The sequence below is a fragment of the Filicampus tigris genome, chromosome 1 (genome assembly GCF_054856515.1).
Source record: "Filicampus tigris isolate MCC_2025a chromosome 1, RoL_Ftig_1.0, whole genome shotgun sequence".
Classification (NCBI taxonomy): domain Eukaryota; kingdom Metazoa; phylum Chordata; class Actinopteri; order Syngnathiformes; family Syngnathidae; genus Filicampus; species Filicampus tigris.
This window is the reverse complement of record NC_141217.1, coordinates 14625717-14640935: the sequence shown is the minus strand read 5'-3', so window position 1 is coordinate 14640935 and position 15219 is coordinate 14625717. Positions and strand designations below refer to the sequence as shown.

At 42.2% G+C, this 15219-nt stretch overlaps 1 protein-coding gene across 4 annotated transcripts; it reads left to right on the top strand.

Annotated features, from left to right (window-relative positions):
- Positions 1 to 7214: 7214 nt before the first annotated feature.
- Positions 7215 to 15219, top strand: kcna2b (potassium voltage-gated channel, shaker-related subfamily, member 2b). Of its 4 annotated transcripts, XM_086048829.1 has the most exons (5): positions 7215 to 7439; positions 7626 to 7808; positions 9210 to 9417; positions 10048 to 10320; positions 10769 to 15219. In XM_086048829.1, exon 5 carries the CDS (start codon positions 10846 to 10848, stop codon positions 12343 to 12345), a length of 1500 nt encoding a protein of 499 aa, XP_085904955.1. In that variant the 5' UTR covers positions 7215 to 7439; positions 7626 to 7808; positions 9210 to 9417; positions 10048 to 10320; positions 10769 to 10845; the 3' UTR covers positions 12346 to 15219. The 4 variants fall into 4 exon arrangements, with proteins under 4 accessions (XP_085904955.1, XP_085904870.1, XP_085904780.1 ...); XM_086048744.1 differs by lacking the exon at positions 7215 to 7439 and having other exon boundaries at positions 7526 to 7808; XM_086048654.1 differs by lacking the exons at positions 7215 to 7439; positions 7626 to 7808 and having other exon boundaries at positions 8891 to 9417.

The window sequence follows — 15219 nt, the reverse complement described above, 5'->3', positions numbered from 1 at the left end:
TCATAACTTGCTCTGTCTTTATTTCAAACAGCGCGTCTTCGGTGAATGACTGAGACGTTTATTTACTGCCAGGGGAGACCGTCGGATTTAATGTGCGTTTGTAGACAATCAGACAATCTTAATCAATTTAAAATCTTACAAAATCAAATGAAGGTCAGAGCTGAAAATATTGTATATTCATTTGTTATGGAAAGCTAAGATCTGGAAAAGGGGTGGTCGTAGGGCATACTATTTTGACTATGCAATTTTCCTATTAATTATGAAATCATGTGATGTGAGCACTGTCTTATGGCTGGGCTTTAAACAGTCACACGATTGAAGTGGCATGTCTGCTTGAGATGGGAAACCCCTCCGTATGCAAGCACACTGCCCAGAGCTTTCCAGGAGAAAGTCATTGACAATACAATTGAGACAAATTATAATTCTCTCTGCTACAAGTGTTTTATCCTTTAAAGGGAAGTTAACCCAAACTTATTTTTTCAAGAATATGTTCTATGCAAGCCCATTCGTTGAAACAAGGCATTCTGATAAGTATTGTGTTTGTGTAATAATAGTTATCCACCCGTTATTAGCCATCTCTGGGGGCGGCCATTTTCTCATTTCCGTCGACTATAAATGGCATCACAACTGCTCAGGGCTCAGGTAACGACCAATCACGGCTGACCTGTTTTCTGAAAATGAGCCGTAATTGGTCGTTACCTGAACCCTGAGCAGTTGTGATGTCATTTTCTTCTGAAATGACTTAAAAAGGGGTGGATTTTGCTGCTTAACTCATTTCCCACAAAAGCACTATTAATCAGAATGCCATGTTTCAACTAGTGGGTCTGCTGGGAACATATTCTTGAAAAAAATATGTTTGGGTTGATTTCCCCTTTAAACAAAAAAAGAAAACAAAGTAGAATATTCGCATGCGTGGATATGATTCTCCCAATTTGTTGCAAACATCGGAATGATTCTATACTGCCAAACTATACATAATCCGCCATATTCATGAGAGGTACCTGACAATGAAAAAATATGCATGATTTTATGAAAGTGCACAGCTCGCCAAAGGAGTACAGCAGGAAATCACCATAGCAACAAGAGCGAGCTCTTGCTAAGAGCATATAGACATACAGAAGGAGAAACCATTGAAATTTTCAATACCATTGTTACCTGTTTACACATTCTGACAGAAAGATGGTTGGATCCGTGTCCCTCTGTGTGTATATGTATTTCCTTCCTGGCAGAAAAACAGTGCGTGACCTGACAACAGACTCCATTTGGACAGGAGTTAAACACAATACCAGGACCACATCCATGAGCCAGAATCGGCACAAAAACAGACAGTAGCAGGTTCAGCCATCAGCAAATTATGAAGCCGTAATGTTTAGCGGCAGATGGATTCATTCCCGTGAGGGAAATAATCCAATTGGATAATGTAGAAAATATAGATGTAATGCACAATGCAAATCAACATCCATCCATTTTCTATACCGCAAATCCTCACTTGGTTGGCGGGTGAGCTGGAGGCTATCTCAGTCGAAATCAGGTGCGAGGCGGAGTAGATCTTGACTGATTGCCAGCCAATCGGAGGACAGGGAGAAAGACAGTTGTTCATGCTTAGATTCACACCTCAGGACAATTCAGGGTTTTCAACTAAGAAGCATGATTTTGGAATGTGGGTTGAGGTCAGAGAGCTTATGCAAAAGCCACGTAGAAAGGCCGGAGCCCAGATTCAAACCATCAACGTCAGGACTCTGTAGCAGATGTACTAATAAGTCAACATGGTAACGACTGTTTTATAAAATGAAATACATTCAAATATCAACAGTGGACAGAGAACATGTAGACATAGAATATAACAACACATTTCTTTGTATGATATATAGGCTGTATAGAATTTAAATAATTGTAAATTTCCCTATTGTCAGACTAATAAATATTGCCTTACAGTCATATACGGTATTCTTTATCCTCTGCAAAGAACAACTGTATAAATCCCACTTGAGTTCTAGGCAGGACACGCCACACTGTGATACGGATGGCTGATGCATCCAGGCAGGAAAATAAATGAGAAGTAGTAATGGGAAAATGAAGGTTCATGAAGCACATGGGATTTTTCTAATTCCTCCAGATGGTGCGCTTCGTTTAAAGAAAAAGGCTGGTGCAATTGAAATGTATTACATTTCCACTGCATCTTTAAACCAAGAGTGCCACTGCCAACTAGAGGAGTCACAAATTATAACAAGTGTTTCATGAATGGGTGAAGACGAAGCAGGTTGAGAAAAGAAGAAGTAGAACTAAATGTACTGTGCTGTGAGCTCTCAAACTCACCGAATTAAAAGAATACTATTGAAGGTTAAATCTTGTTTTCTTTCCACCACCAACATAACAAACATGTTTGCTCTTTCCTTTGGGGAGGATGGAATCTATTAATGGACTTTCCGTTCATTTCAGTGGGACAGGATGATTTCATGATTTAACAACCTTTTTTGACGTTCGAGCCTGTTAAAGAAATGACTTGAACTTGTATTTCAAGACATCACTGCATTCTCAATATGAGTTTAGGTAATAATAGAAAAAGTTTGCTTTTTGCAGTCAGATGTAGGCACTTTTGCTGTTTATTAATTTGTCAAATGAATTGTTTGTGAGAAATGCCAACAGTGGAAGAATCAACATTAGTAAGACTAAATATTCCAGCAAAGATATGATGATGAGTGCACACTTTAGAAATGAGACTAGAGCAGATTTCACGGTCAAGCAGTATACACTATTCAATGCATTTTTAAACCTTCACATTTCAGTCGTGCGTCTTGTGCTATCGCTCATATAATGACGTCATACTGTACCATATGTGTGACAAAAAAGTGAGCAGATTTATATCAGATGAGATTCACATATTATTGTCAGAGCAGAGATTTATTGTTGCCAGGAATGATGATGCTGTTGCTAGTGCCTCTGGTTAAATGAGAATGCTGATTGGCTGAACTGGCATAGTATTCATCCACAGGCACAGTAGACAGGGCGGAACACCTTCTACAGACATGTGTTTTGTACAGAATACAGTAGACTGACAAATCCTCATATTCAGTGAGGGCAAAGCCAAGCAAACGCGGACATGATCAAATATAGCAAAACAAAACGGATGGATGGCTTGAAATCAAGAGGATGCGGCTTTGCCCTTCAGGATGACTCACTTCATGTGACCTTTAAATCTGCACCTCTAGCCCCCCTGTTTCCCACATTTTTATTCCCCGCACACTTTAACAGGGCCTGACAACTCTCCCCGAAACCACAGTTTTCCTTGGCTCTAGCCCGCTGTTACCTCAATACCGCATTGTTAGAAAAAAGGCGCCGTCACTTGAAAGACAAACAATTAGTGTGCCTGTCAGACCTCAGCGAGTGCGCATTAACTGTTAATTTGATTGTATTGACCAGACGGAGAGCACGAATCTGCCGCCAGCAGTCTGGAGAGCAAACATTTTGGCCCTGGGAATGATTCCTTCACTTCATACTTGATGCGGTGTTAGATTAAGTCAGACTACTGTTTGTGAGCAGTGGACCGATCGCCTTTTATAAACAACATGCTTACTTACCTTGAGTGGCGTGTGGTCAGGGCCTTCAAGGACTTCTCTGCTGGCTCAAACACGATTAGAAGCGCACAGCTTCAGTATATTTACAACTTGCATGAAATGGCTGATCATTTATTTCCAAAAGTATTTTGTCTTTATTTGTGTCTTGACTGCGCAGGTCCCAGTCGTTTGGAGGTTCATTTTTTTCTCCAGTCAGATTTCATCTTCAAAGTGTTGCCATGCAATTATTATTTGCCCAATTCCTTGCGAATGGCAAGTGCTGAGTGTCGACCACACACACACTGCTGAAATTGCTGTTTCCTTTTTCAACAGACCCGATTCACTAGTCTGCGCCTTCACAAATTGTCAGAATGATGTCAACATTTTTCCGTCCTCTAATAGGATTAAGGATGGATTTACATACAGAAGGGTTGTTGTCAGACGTGATTCAAAATTCATTTTCAAGACGCACTTTTCAAGAAAAACTGGATTTTATATTGATGTGGATGAATATTATATTGATTGTGAACTGCTATATTGTAATGTAGAGGTTTGGAGTTGTTTGGAGGTGATGTATATTGGAAGATAAAGGTAACTGTGTTTCTTCCTTTATTACGACTGGTATTCATCATCAAATATGCAAAACGCCTCTATCTCTTCTTTAAGTCAATCACTGCCAGACATTTTCAGACCCTCTTTTACCCTAACGTTTGAAAAAAAAATTGAAAAAAAAAACTAAATAAATTCCTGGGATTGAATGGCTGCCCTGTGAAAAGACAAGTAAATCCGTCAGTGGCAGTGAATGAGTTCATTTCATACATAGTTACAGTAAATTGCGTTTTTGTACACTATCTTGTGATGTGATGGTGTTATTAACATGTGGATGACTATAGGTCACTTGAGTCCCCACTGAAGGCCCACAATTAAAATTCACCACTACTGAGTATTTTACCGTATGCTTAGACCAAGCAATTGTGTTCAGTTGACGTGAGCCCAGTTTGCTGCACCCAGATTTGGTTGGCTTTCCCAAGGCCGCTATGCATAGACGGCTTATTGTAAATAGTGTGACATCAGGTGTGTAATCCGCCATTCAATTCAACAAAGAAGATACAAAATACACAAACAACTTTTAATCCTACCACCATCCCAACCCATGGTATTTTTTTTTAAACCGCGCTTCTGTTCACGTTGCAGCATTCCCAAAACACAAAGTAGAAGGTCTTGACATGAAAGCAATGACACAAGCCACGAGAACTATTGAACAAATGAAATGCTATAAATGAAATGCTGAAATTTCTCACACATTCAATCAGGTTTACCATTTGTTCGTGTGAAAAAGGTCATTTAAGATGTATGCTATCGTACTGTTTATTTATTCATGTCATATTCTAAGTTTCTTCTTTGTCCTCCAGATCAGTTGATGCATTGATTATTCCGTCTGAGTCCAGGACTAACAACTGTCAGTGAAACCGCATCCAGAATCAATTGAGTACTCGACTGTGATGGTAAGGACATATCTCACCATGAGCGCAATGATGGCCTTGAGCTGTTCTCAACAGGTAAATGGACTACTTTACTTCCACGGATGATGTCCAAATATATGGAATCAGATCACTGATGACTGAAAGAAAAACAGATTTGGATTCTGTTGAAATAAAATGAACAATAAATACAAATATCGTTATTGCAAGTGAATTGCATGGTAATAATAATCCACGATGCGGGCAGTGTCTGCACATGTTGTTTTTGAGCGATCACCTGCTGCAGCAGCAGTAGAGGTCATCCAGGACTCCTCCCCTGCAGTGTGCTGTCATAAGTTGGATCAGCGCCCTCTTCTCGCTCACCTCCTCCTGCTCTCCTCCAAATGTCCTCCTGTGTGGATAAGGGCGGGGATAAACTGCACAACTATCATCAAGATTATTTATTATTTATACAATACTCTTGCCAAGTGTAGTGAAATGTACGCGTATATTCCCGCAGACAGCAACATTAAAGCGGAAGTCTACCCAAACATATTTTTTTCAAGAATATGTCCTATGCAAGCCCACTAGTTGAAACAAGGCATTCTGATAAATATTACGTTTGGGGAATAAGAGTTAATCCACCCATTTTTAGCCATCTCCGGGGGCGGCCATTTTGTCACTTCTGTCGACTGAAAATGACAATGATAAAAAGACCAATCATGGCTGACCTGTTTTCTGAAGCCGAGCCGTGATTGGTCATTACCTGAGCCCTGAATAGTTGTGATGTCATTTTCAGTCGACAGAAATGACAAAATGGCGGCCCCCTGAGATGGCTAAAAACGGGTGGATTTTGCTGCTTAACTCATATTCCACACACGCAATATTAATCAGAATGCCGTGTTTCAACTAGTGGGCCTGCTGTGAACATATTCTTGAAAAAAATATGTTTGGGTTGATTTTCTCATTAAGGACATTAAGTCGTATTTAGTCAAGCAATCAAAAGACAAAATTGTGCGCTCCCCAAATAGAGTCTGAGCGACAATCGTCAATTTTCCATTGCATCAAGGACTGATTGTCAGTCAATCAGAGGGCACATGCAGTATAGCCAAACAACCAATCACACTTCCATTCAGAATTTAGATGCTAATTAAGCAATACTAATGCTAAGCTAATGAATTTCGGAGCCAAATATGCTGGTTGCAGTAACTACAAGGGCACATGTATAAATGGATGATGACAGCACGCATTGCAGACAATCAGCACAATGGGCGTATCTTGTGGCTTGAGATTCCACTCACTGTGAATTCCCCCAAACATTTCAATGCCTTTCACCTCAGCACTCATGTAGAGTGCACCGTCGATCATCTCAATGACCAGTGTAGAAGGACGATGAATTGGACATTGGCATGCAGGTTCGATTGGCCCGCCATTAAAAGGTGAGCTTTTCGTTTACATTCATGGTGGTGGTGGTTTAAGAGTTTCTGGCCGTCCATCAGTCCTCTTATGGAAAGTGTCACCGGCTCTCCACAGACACATTTAGTCCCAAAACTGAAGCAAAAGTAATTACTAGGCCTGCTCTCAATGAGCTAATGTTACATCTTCAGTGGTCCTATGTCATCAGCCTAATCACGTCGGTGACACTTTGATTGGAGTGGGATTGCATATCGTGAGGAACCTGTACTTGGGTTTTGCTGAATGGCAGAGAAAGGACATGGGGCTGGGACATGAGGTATTCCTCCCCAGAAAATGATATATATACTTATCATTACAATACAATTGCCTTTGTCTGCCTAAAGGCATACTAATAGAAATGGATTGTGTGAGGCACACTTCATATATACTGTGTGTACATACAGAGCGAGGCATTCCATCTAGCCGATGGACCGGTCCGTCTATCCGCCTATGACGGATGTAGGCGATCAATGAAAAAAGGACGGATTAAGCATAAGCGCAAGTGGATTTTCACCCATCAATGTCATCGTCTATTACCTGACATTGATGATTATTGTTTCGTTTGATATAGGTACGTTTTCTGCTTGATTCGTGTATTTTACATCAGGCATGATTTTGGTCATCTAATGGGTCCTAATAGCGCGTCGGGAGACTGCGACAGACAACTCCTGTTAGTGCTGCTTCTTAAAAAGAAACATGCTGAGTAAACACTGCTGCTATGAAACTTGCAGAAACGACTCCAGACATTACAAGCATCCACATATGAAGGATGTATTCTTTGTTTCCCGAAGCCAAAAACTCTGAGGGATAAATGTGAATGATGGCTCAACTTGTGCAGACGTCCAAAAGACCAGTTTAACGCCAGCAAGGTGAAGCCTTTTACCTGTAGTAAACATTTCGTTGGGGGCCATATGGTTTTACAGATGACAATCCGGCCGATCCCTTGCCGGCCACTGCTTGCATCGAAGAGGTAAGCCATTTCAATCATTTGCTTTCTATTTTGCTTGGCGTTTGGCCCTACTCATTCTGCCTGACATCAATGAATGATGAGGAAAAATATAAGGCTTGACTGTTTTGTACTACTGAGGTGCTCCAGTTTGTCTGGTTGTTTGTGATTGTGTCATGTGTCATCTTCCAAACCGCTTACCCTATACAGGGTCGCGGGGAGGTGCTGGAGCCTATCCCAGCCGTGTCAACGGGCGAAGGCAGACTACAACCCGAACTGGTCGCCAGCCAGTCGCAGGGCACACACAGACACCGTCACTGAGCGGGAATCGATCCCACGCTGCCCGCACACAACTCAGGCGTGTGTAACACTACACTATCAGTGACCTTATTCGTGAGTGTATTATTCTTATTTTTGTATGATTTGTTTTGAAGTATATTCTAATACAAACCAACTTTGATATTGTATTAGTTCTCTTCATTTAACTATGAAGAGAGTGGGCGCTGATCAAATCATGGGGTCAGTAGGCCGTTGTGCTGAATCTTCAAAGGAAGGCGGCACAATGGCTTGCCAGACAACGGGCACCTACGTATGTACTGTAAAACACCTCTCAGATCATTCCCAGGGTAATCAAGAGAGAGAAGTGTACTCATGGTTGACCATTTGGCTCTGTAAATGTATAGATTATATTGACATTTGTACTGTATTGGATTTGGTAACCCAAAAATGTTAACTTTAATGTGACTCAATGCCAGATAGCTTTGGAGTGTACAATCCCTACTATACCCTGCACAATCCAATTTGTTGAGTTGCTGACAATGTTCTGATTATTTACAGACCTCCTCACTGTATCACTGCCCACTAATTACTGGCAAGACCTATTAGGCACATGCAGGCATACACACACAAGACACACTGTAATGCAATCATGAACTGCAATTGCAGGAATTCATGTTTGTGCACAGCGATTAGATCGAGCCTCCCCTGCTTGGAAATAGGTAGAGCTGGGCATTTTACTAAAAATTGTGCGTCCGTTATTCGTCATCGGTCTACAGCGTGGGTACCCTTCGGTCGTCCGTCATCCATCTTGGAAAAAAAAAAATAGTCCCCAGACGTAGGCCAGTCCACCTCTGATTTTAAACGGGCTACCGTCAGCGGTTCTGACTGCAAACTTCAATAGCTTTGTTACTTTGAACCTTGCTTTTTATGGACTTTGTTAATTTGTGATTTTGGTAATTCTGCATGCCTTGTTTTTTTTTGTGTGTGTGTGACTAAATGCATTTTTTCGGTAATCGTGCATGCCTTGTTTGGTTTTCGTTTTTTGTTACAAAATACATGTTTTTACATTACTCTCGCTGCTTCCCTTCACTCGAGTTCTGCTCTTTTGACTCCACATAAAAAAAACTGGGACGAAGGGATATTTTTCCACCCTGGACTGTAAATGTTCAAACGGCGTGCCCACTAAAACATGAAAGCATGAAATTATTTGTGTAGTATTAATGTGAGCAGGCTACATTTTGTTGTGATTTAGATGACCAAATGCAGGTAATGCACTGTTCACATTCATGTACCTTTTAATGCACATATGGTATACAGTATTTGCTCAGCATACATAACCCCACAAAAAAATCAACAGAGGCATATTTTCTGGCCCGAGGTTGTTTCCACTGCATTTAGTGACGCTTCCCCTTTAACTTGCAACACTTGAGTGTCGGGAAAGTGGGGAGAGCAGCAGTGTGGGGCGAGGCGCGCTTTGCAGAAGCTCTTAGTATGCGCCGCGATGCCCAACTGCAGCCCACGCATCCCCACGGTGGTGGATGTAAGAGACAGATGAGAGACGCGGGTCGAGCAGGCAACTCCAGACGGCCGTGACGAGATGGCACAACGCGCTGGACGTGCGAGTCAAATAAGGAAAGAATGAGAGATGACTGCTCCCCACCGTCACTTTAAGAGGAGACAAACTGGATACAATCTCGTGCATCTGCACATCAAGAGACACACGGTGAATTCCTGCATGCAATTAGCTGAAACGATAAGAAATAAAGCTCGGATCTGCTTTGATTAGTGCATGGACATGGCTGTGGCTGGATCAACTGGAAAGGGCTACAAATGGTTAAGCATGTTTGGCACCTGTCACTTCCAACTAACTCTCCCTCGCGTGTGTGCCAATAATCATTAACAACAACAACCCCACTGGTGTTAAATGTTGAAGTGACCCAGTGCATGAACTTGGCGGCTTTGTCTTGCTTTAAATGCCACCTAGTCTACTTGGTCACCCTCAGGAATAAGTAGTAAATACTTTAGCTTCAATGATATGCACCATATGTGCACATCATATGGGCATCCCCCATACGGAGAGGGGAAAAAAAGCTGTCTGAAGGCTAATTATGAACTACATTCAATCATGCTAAAACACAAACATCTTTCAGTGGATGATATATGGATTTGCTTTCGCAGGTGCTTTTGATTGCAATCACAAGTATACGTAATGACATCAGCATCCCCCACAGCCTCCCGTACTCAGCTGCTGACATGAGGCTTGGAAAGCTCTGCTGCTGCATCCTTCGCCATGCTGAATAATAAACTTTACAGTGTGACTTTGCTCATGCCTGAATTTGAATGTCACCAGCAGTGCTCCAACCTGTAGCAGATAGCCGCATCTCGGCATGACGTGACGTGAGGGCGGCAACTCCCTGCGTCCTCATCCCTCGTCCCTCGTCCCTATCTCCTATTCACACTGCCTTGCTGCAGAGCGCAAGCTTTGGGGGATGTATGGCTGGAAGAAAAGGGAAGGAGCTGGCTGGACGGCGAGGTGTGACTTTGGACACTTCTGCTGGTCCTGTTGCGTATCAGCACCGTACACAGCAACAACTGTAAGACAGTCTTACAAAGGCCCATTAAACAGGTATTGGACTTCTTTTTTAGCGAACAAAATGCTTGTTTTTAGCACAGGTAAAGTCTTAGAAGTATGCTAAAAATCGACATATTTTTAAAGGCGCTCAAGCAGAGAGAGGAAAATAATCTCGGAGATTGTATGAAGCACTCAGCATATAATCAGATCTATTGGTTGTAATTGCACCCTGCGAGAGCTGATATAATATTACTGGATGGCATATTGATCCAACAGCACGCTCATACGAGAGGAACTCATAACCCAATACTCAGAGACAAAGTGGAGCCGATGTGCTCAAACGGTCGGGACCCGACTTGCTTCTGTCTTTCAAATGCCCCGCAGACTTGCTTGCCTGCAGGAATGTTTGACTAATGCAGTCTTTCTGGGTGTTACTGTCAATATTAGCGTGCGACACACAAACCAAAGTGAAATTACAGTTGTCCCTTTTTCTACCCTCTAGTTCTTTATAGGCGTATCTCCCGTGGCCAACGGTGGCCCCACCCCATTTGAACGCTGCAGGTTCCATCGCCCTCCAGCATGACGGTTGCGACCGGCGACCCCGCAGACGAGGCGGCTGCACATCCCGGTCAGCCTCACGACCAATACGACCCGGAGCCAGATCACGAGTGCTGCGAGAGGGTCGTCATCAACATCTCGGGCTTACGCTTTGAGACGCAGCTCAAGACCCTGTCCCAGTTTCCAGAGACGCTTCTCGGCGACCCTAAGAAACGGATGAGGTACTTTGATCCTCTTCGGAACGAGTACTTTTTTGACCGCAATCGGCCGAGTTTTGATGCCATTCTTTACTATTACCAATCTGGAGGGAGGCTACGCCGGCCAGTTAATGTCACTCTTGATATTTTTTCCGAAGAAATACGCTTCTATGAACTGGGTGAGGAGGCTATGGAAATCTTCAGGGAGGATGAAGGTTTCATTAAAGAAGAGGAGCGGCCGTTGCCAGAGAATGAGTTTCAGAGACAGGTGTGGCTGCTCTTTGAGTACCCAGAGAGCTCAGGTCCAGCTCGCATCATTGCCATCATCTCGGTCATGGTGATTCTCATCTCGATTGTTAGCTTCTGTCTAGAAACACTGCCAATTTTCCGAAATGAAGATGAGGAGTACAATTATCCCTTCCAAGCCAATTCCAACATCACCACCACCTATGAGACCTCCTCATATTTTACTGATCCTTTCTTCATCGTGGAGACCCTTTGTATCATCTGGTTTTCATTTGAGTTTCTTGTCAGGTTCTTTGCTTGTCCCAGCAAAGCTGGATTTTTTGGCAACATCATGAACATCATTGATATCGTGGCAATTATTCCTTACTTCATCACCCTTGGCACAGAGCTAGCAGAGAGGCCAGAGGATAGAGAGGCAGGACAGCAGGCTATGTCTTTGGCTATTCTCCGTGTTATTCGCTTGGTCAGAGTGTTTCGCATTTTCAAACTCTCCCGTCACTCAAAGGGGCTCCAGATTTTGGGGCAGACTCTAAAGGCCAGTATGCGTGAGTTGGGACTCCTCATCTTCTTTCTCTTCATTGGCGTCATCCTCTTCTCCAGTGCTGTTTACTTTGCTGAAGCAGATGAGCCCCAATCCCAGTTCAGCAGCATCCCAGAGGCCTTTTGGTGGGCAGTGGTATCCATGACGACCGTTGGCTACGGAGACATGGTCCCGACAACCATCGGAGGAAAGATCGTTGGGTCCCTTTGTGCTATCGCCGGCGTTTTGACCATCGCACTGCCAGTGCCGGTCATTGTGTCAAACTTCAACTACTTCTACCACAGAGAGACCGAGGGTGAAGAACAGGCTCAGTATCTAAATATCCCCAGTGTGCCTAAAGCCAGCTCAGTTGATGACCTGAAAAAGAGCGGTCGGAGCGGCAGTGGATCAACACTCAGTAAGTCTGACTATGTGGAGATTCAGGAGGCTGTCAACCACAGCGCTGAGGACTTTAGACCAGAGGGCATGAAAACGGGAAACTGCACTCTAGCCAACACCAACTATGTCAACATCACCAAGATGCGCACGGATGTATAATGTGAGCTGTTATTGAGGATTCACATAATGTAGAGTCTGCAGGGACTGGAAATGGAAAGAAAAAGTATGGACCCAGATGACCAAATATTTGGGAAAAAGTGTGAGAATCCAGAGCACATGATTTGGCGCAAAGGTCAACAGGAGATGACCTCATGCTTGCCCACATTCAAGGCACCTGGAGCACATCATAAATCTGCAACCAGTCTTACTGGGACACCATTGGCATCCTCATGGAGATAGTTTTACTTTCCCGGCAGTAGTTGTCAAGCCGGCAAAAGTAGCCAAATAGTAGCTGAGAAGTAATAATCATTATCAACCATCCTATGGGACCGTCTGTTTGACGAACACAGCGCACGTAATGATCAACCTAATGTTTATTTCAAAACGTAAATTAGAGATTACTTGACATATCAGGACACATTGTGAGTGAAATTGATTGTTCCACCTGCCCAGAGCCCAGCCAAACTGTCAAGGGAAACCTGAAGGGATCAACATAGAAAGACAGTGATGCTGATACCCAATTACAAGATGGTCATTAAAATGCTCCCTTTGTAGAGCTATAGGCTCCGTAAGTGCACTACCATTCATTCTTGGTCAATCGCTAGATATAGTCCAGACCAGTGGCCTCTGAAGAGACCAAACACAATGGACCACGGGGAAGTGCTGTATCTATGAACCACAACAAGGCATTACTTTTTCCCCTTTTCCTCAATGATGCATTAGCGGGTATGCAGTCAATATGCACTATCAAGCCTGGTTTGGTTTTTAGTCAGTGCAGACGCCTCTTAAAAGAGTGAATGTCTCATACAAAAATCAGATTTCATCAGTTGATTGATACTTTACTATTCGTCTGATTGTATGATATGGAAAATATGGGATACAAAAGTATTGAAACCACATTCTACGTTAGTGCCTATTTGCTTTTTTGTTTTGTTTTTTTTGGGTTCAAAGTTCTACCTTTAAGTGTCTCTTAACTGCCACCCAGAGCAATTGTAACAGGAATACTGCATAGTTTGACATCACTGCCCAACAAAAACAAAGCAGTCCTTAACTTCATAGCATTCCATCTTTGTAGAAATGGACACAATGTGAATTAATAACAAAAATGTGGTGATATTTGCGCTTTTTTTTAATGCTTGCGACGGCAGAGGTAACTGCTTAAATGTACCTAGAGCTAATTCAGGCGCTTGGTGTATTAATCCTACAGGCCCAAAAAAGCATGAGTAACAAATGATGAACAATAGAACAAAAATTAGCAAGCTTTGTCGTAGTATGCTTTGGCATTCGATAAAAACAACAACATTGTTTATTTGATTTGCTCGCTGTTAGAAAGAAACCATACTGTAAGAAACCATATGTCCATAGACTGTACATTTACAGTATACAGCTCTGGAAAAAAAATACGAGACCAATTCAATGATCAGTTTCTCGGATTTGGCTATTTATAGGTATATGCTTGAGTAAAAAGAACATTTTCTGTTTTATGTTAAAAGCTAATCATGGTATAACTCCCAAATTCAAGTCATATATTGTCATTTATTTGCAAAAAAAATGTTAATGGTCAATAAAGGTCCTGCGGCTTTTTGGTCACTTCATTTTTCTAGAACTCGTGTATACTGTACTGTATATATACGGTATGTGGATCAACAGGAAACCAAAGACAAACATGCTGCCACCTGGATTGGCGCCTTGAGTTGTAAAATAGACATTAGATGAACATTTCTAAAGTATGCTTAAATGTCTGTACACATGCACTTTGAAAAATCATTCCAATGGTGCCCATGAGCTATTGCAGACCTAGCTTACATTTTTTCATCAGCATTTAGCAAACCTTTTCGCTCCTGCTACTGTCGTGCTGCATGTCTTTGGAAGTAATCATAATAGCATGCATCAATATGAATAATATTAACAAATGGACTCAAATATACTCCAATGTATTTATACGCGATGGCATAATATGCAGAATGTGGAAGACACGGGTGGTTTGTTTCATGATTTCAGTGTGTAATGCATCTTTGCTTTTGGTTTCTATTACAACAACGATATGAGAAATGAGTTTCAAGCCATGTGTAAATTTTGCCAATTCAGGAAGACAAAGGTCCACTCCAACATGACAGAAAACCGAAACGCGATGGTCATGTTTTTTCTTCAGTCAGGTGTGTCTCAATCAAAGTGAGTCTGTGTTAACGAGGTAAAAATATCGCGCGGCTTGCATGCAGCAGTGTAAAACACCTGATTCCCTGACCCACTTGCAAATTCTAATTCATCGCAGCACACTGTTGACAGCTTGAATGTCAACCTTCGGCACATGCATACAGAGCACAAAAAAGTGACAACTGCTTGCTTATTGGGCATCAGTTCGCTTTTACGCCAAGATCTGCTGTCAAGAGTTGAGACTGACACTAATATTGAATGTCAATCAAATAATTAACACTCATGTAGCCAATCGCTGCTTTCAATGATGTCGAGTAAGCGTACGCTTTCACACCATATCCAAGGTACATGCGCTTGAAGTGTATTTTGTACTTTTGGAATGCTCTGTTAAAAAAAAAAAAAAAAATCATGAGGGAAGTCTAATTTCAAAAAGAATATATTCATGAGGTACCGCATTGTTTTGCACAGTGTGTTATTGTTAGCTCTCCTGTGTGTGCGTGCACAAGCGTGCGTGTTCATGCGTGTGCGTGCGTGTGTACAGGCTGTTTCATGATCTGCATATTAGCATTCGCCATGCCCTTCAGAAGGACTTCCAGTGAATAACTACAAAAGTAGTGTAGAATGTCTGGAGAATATTTAGTCATTCAAAATGAAATGGACATTTTAAATGTAATATGAATTATATTGGTCTTGATGATAAAACAATAATAATATCCTCAA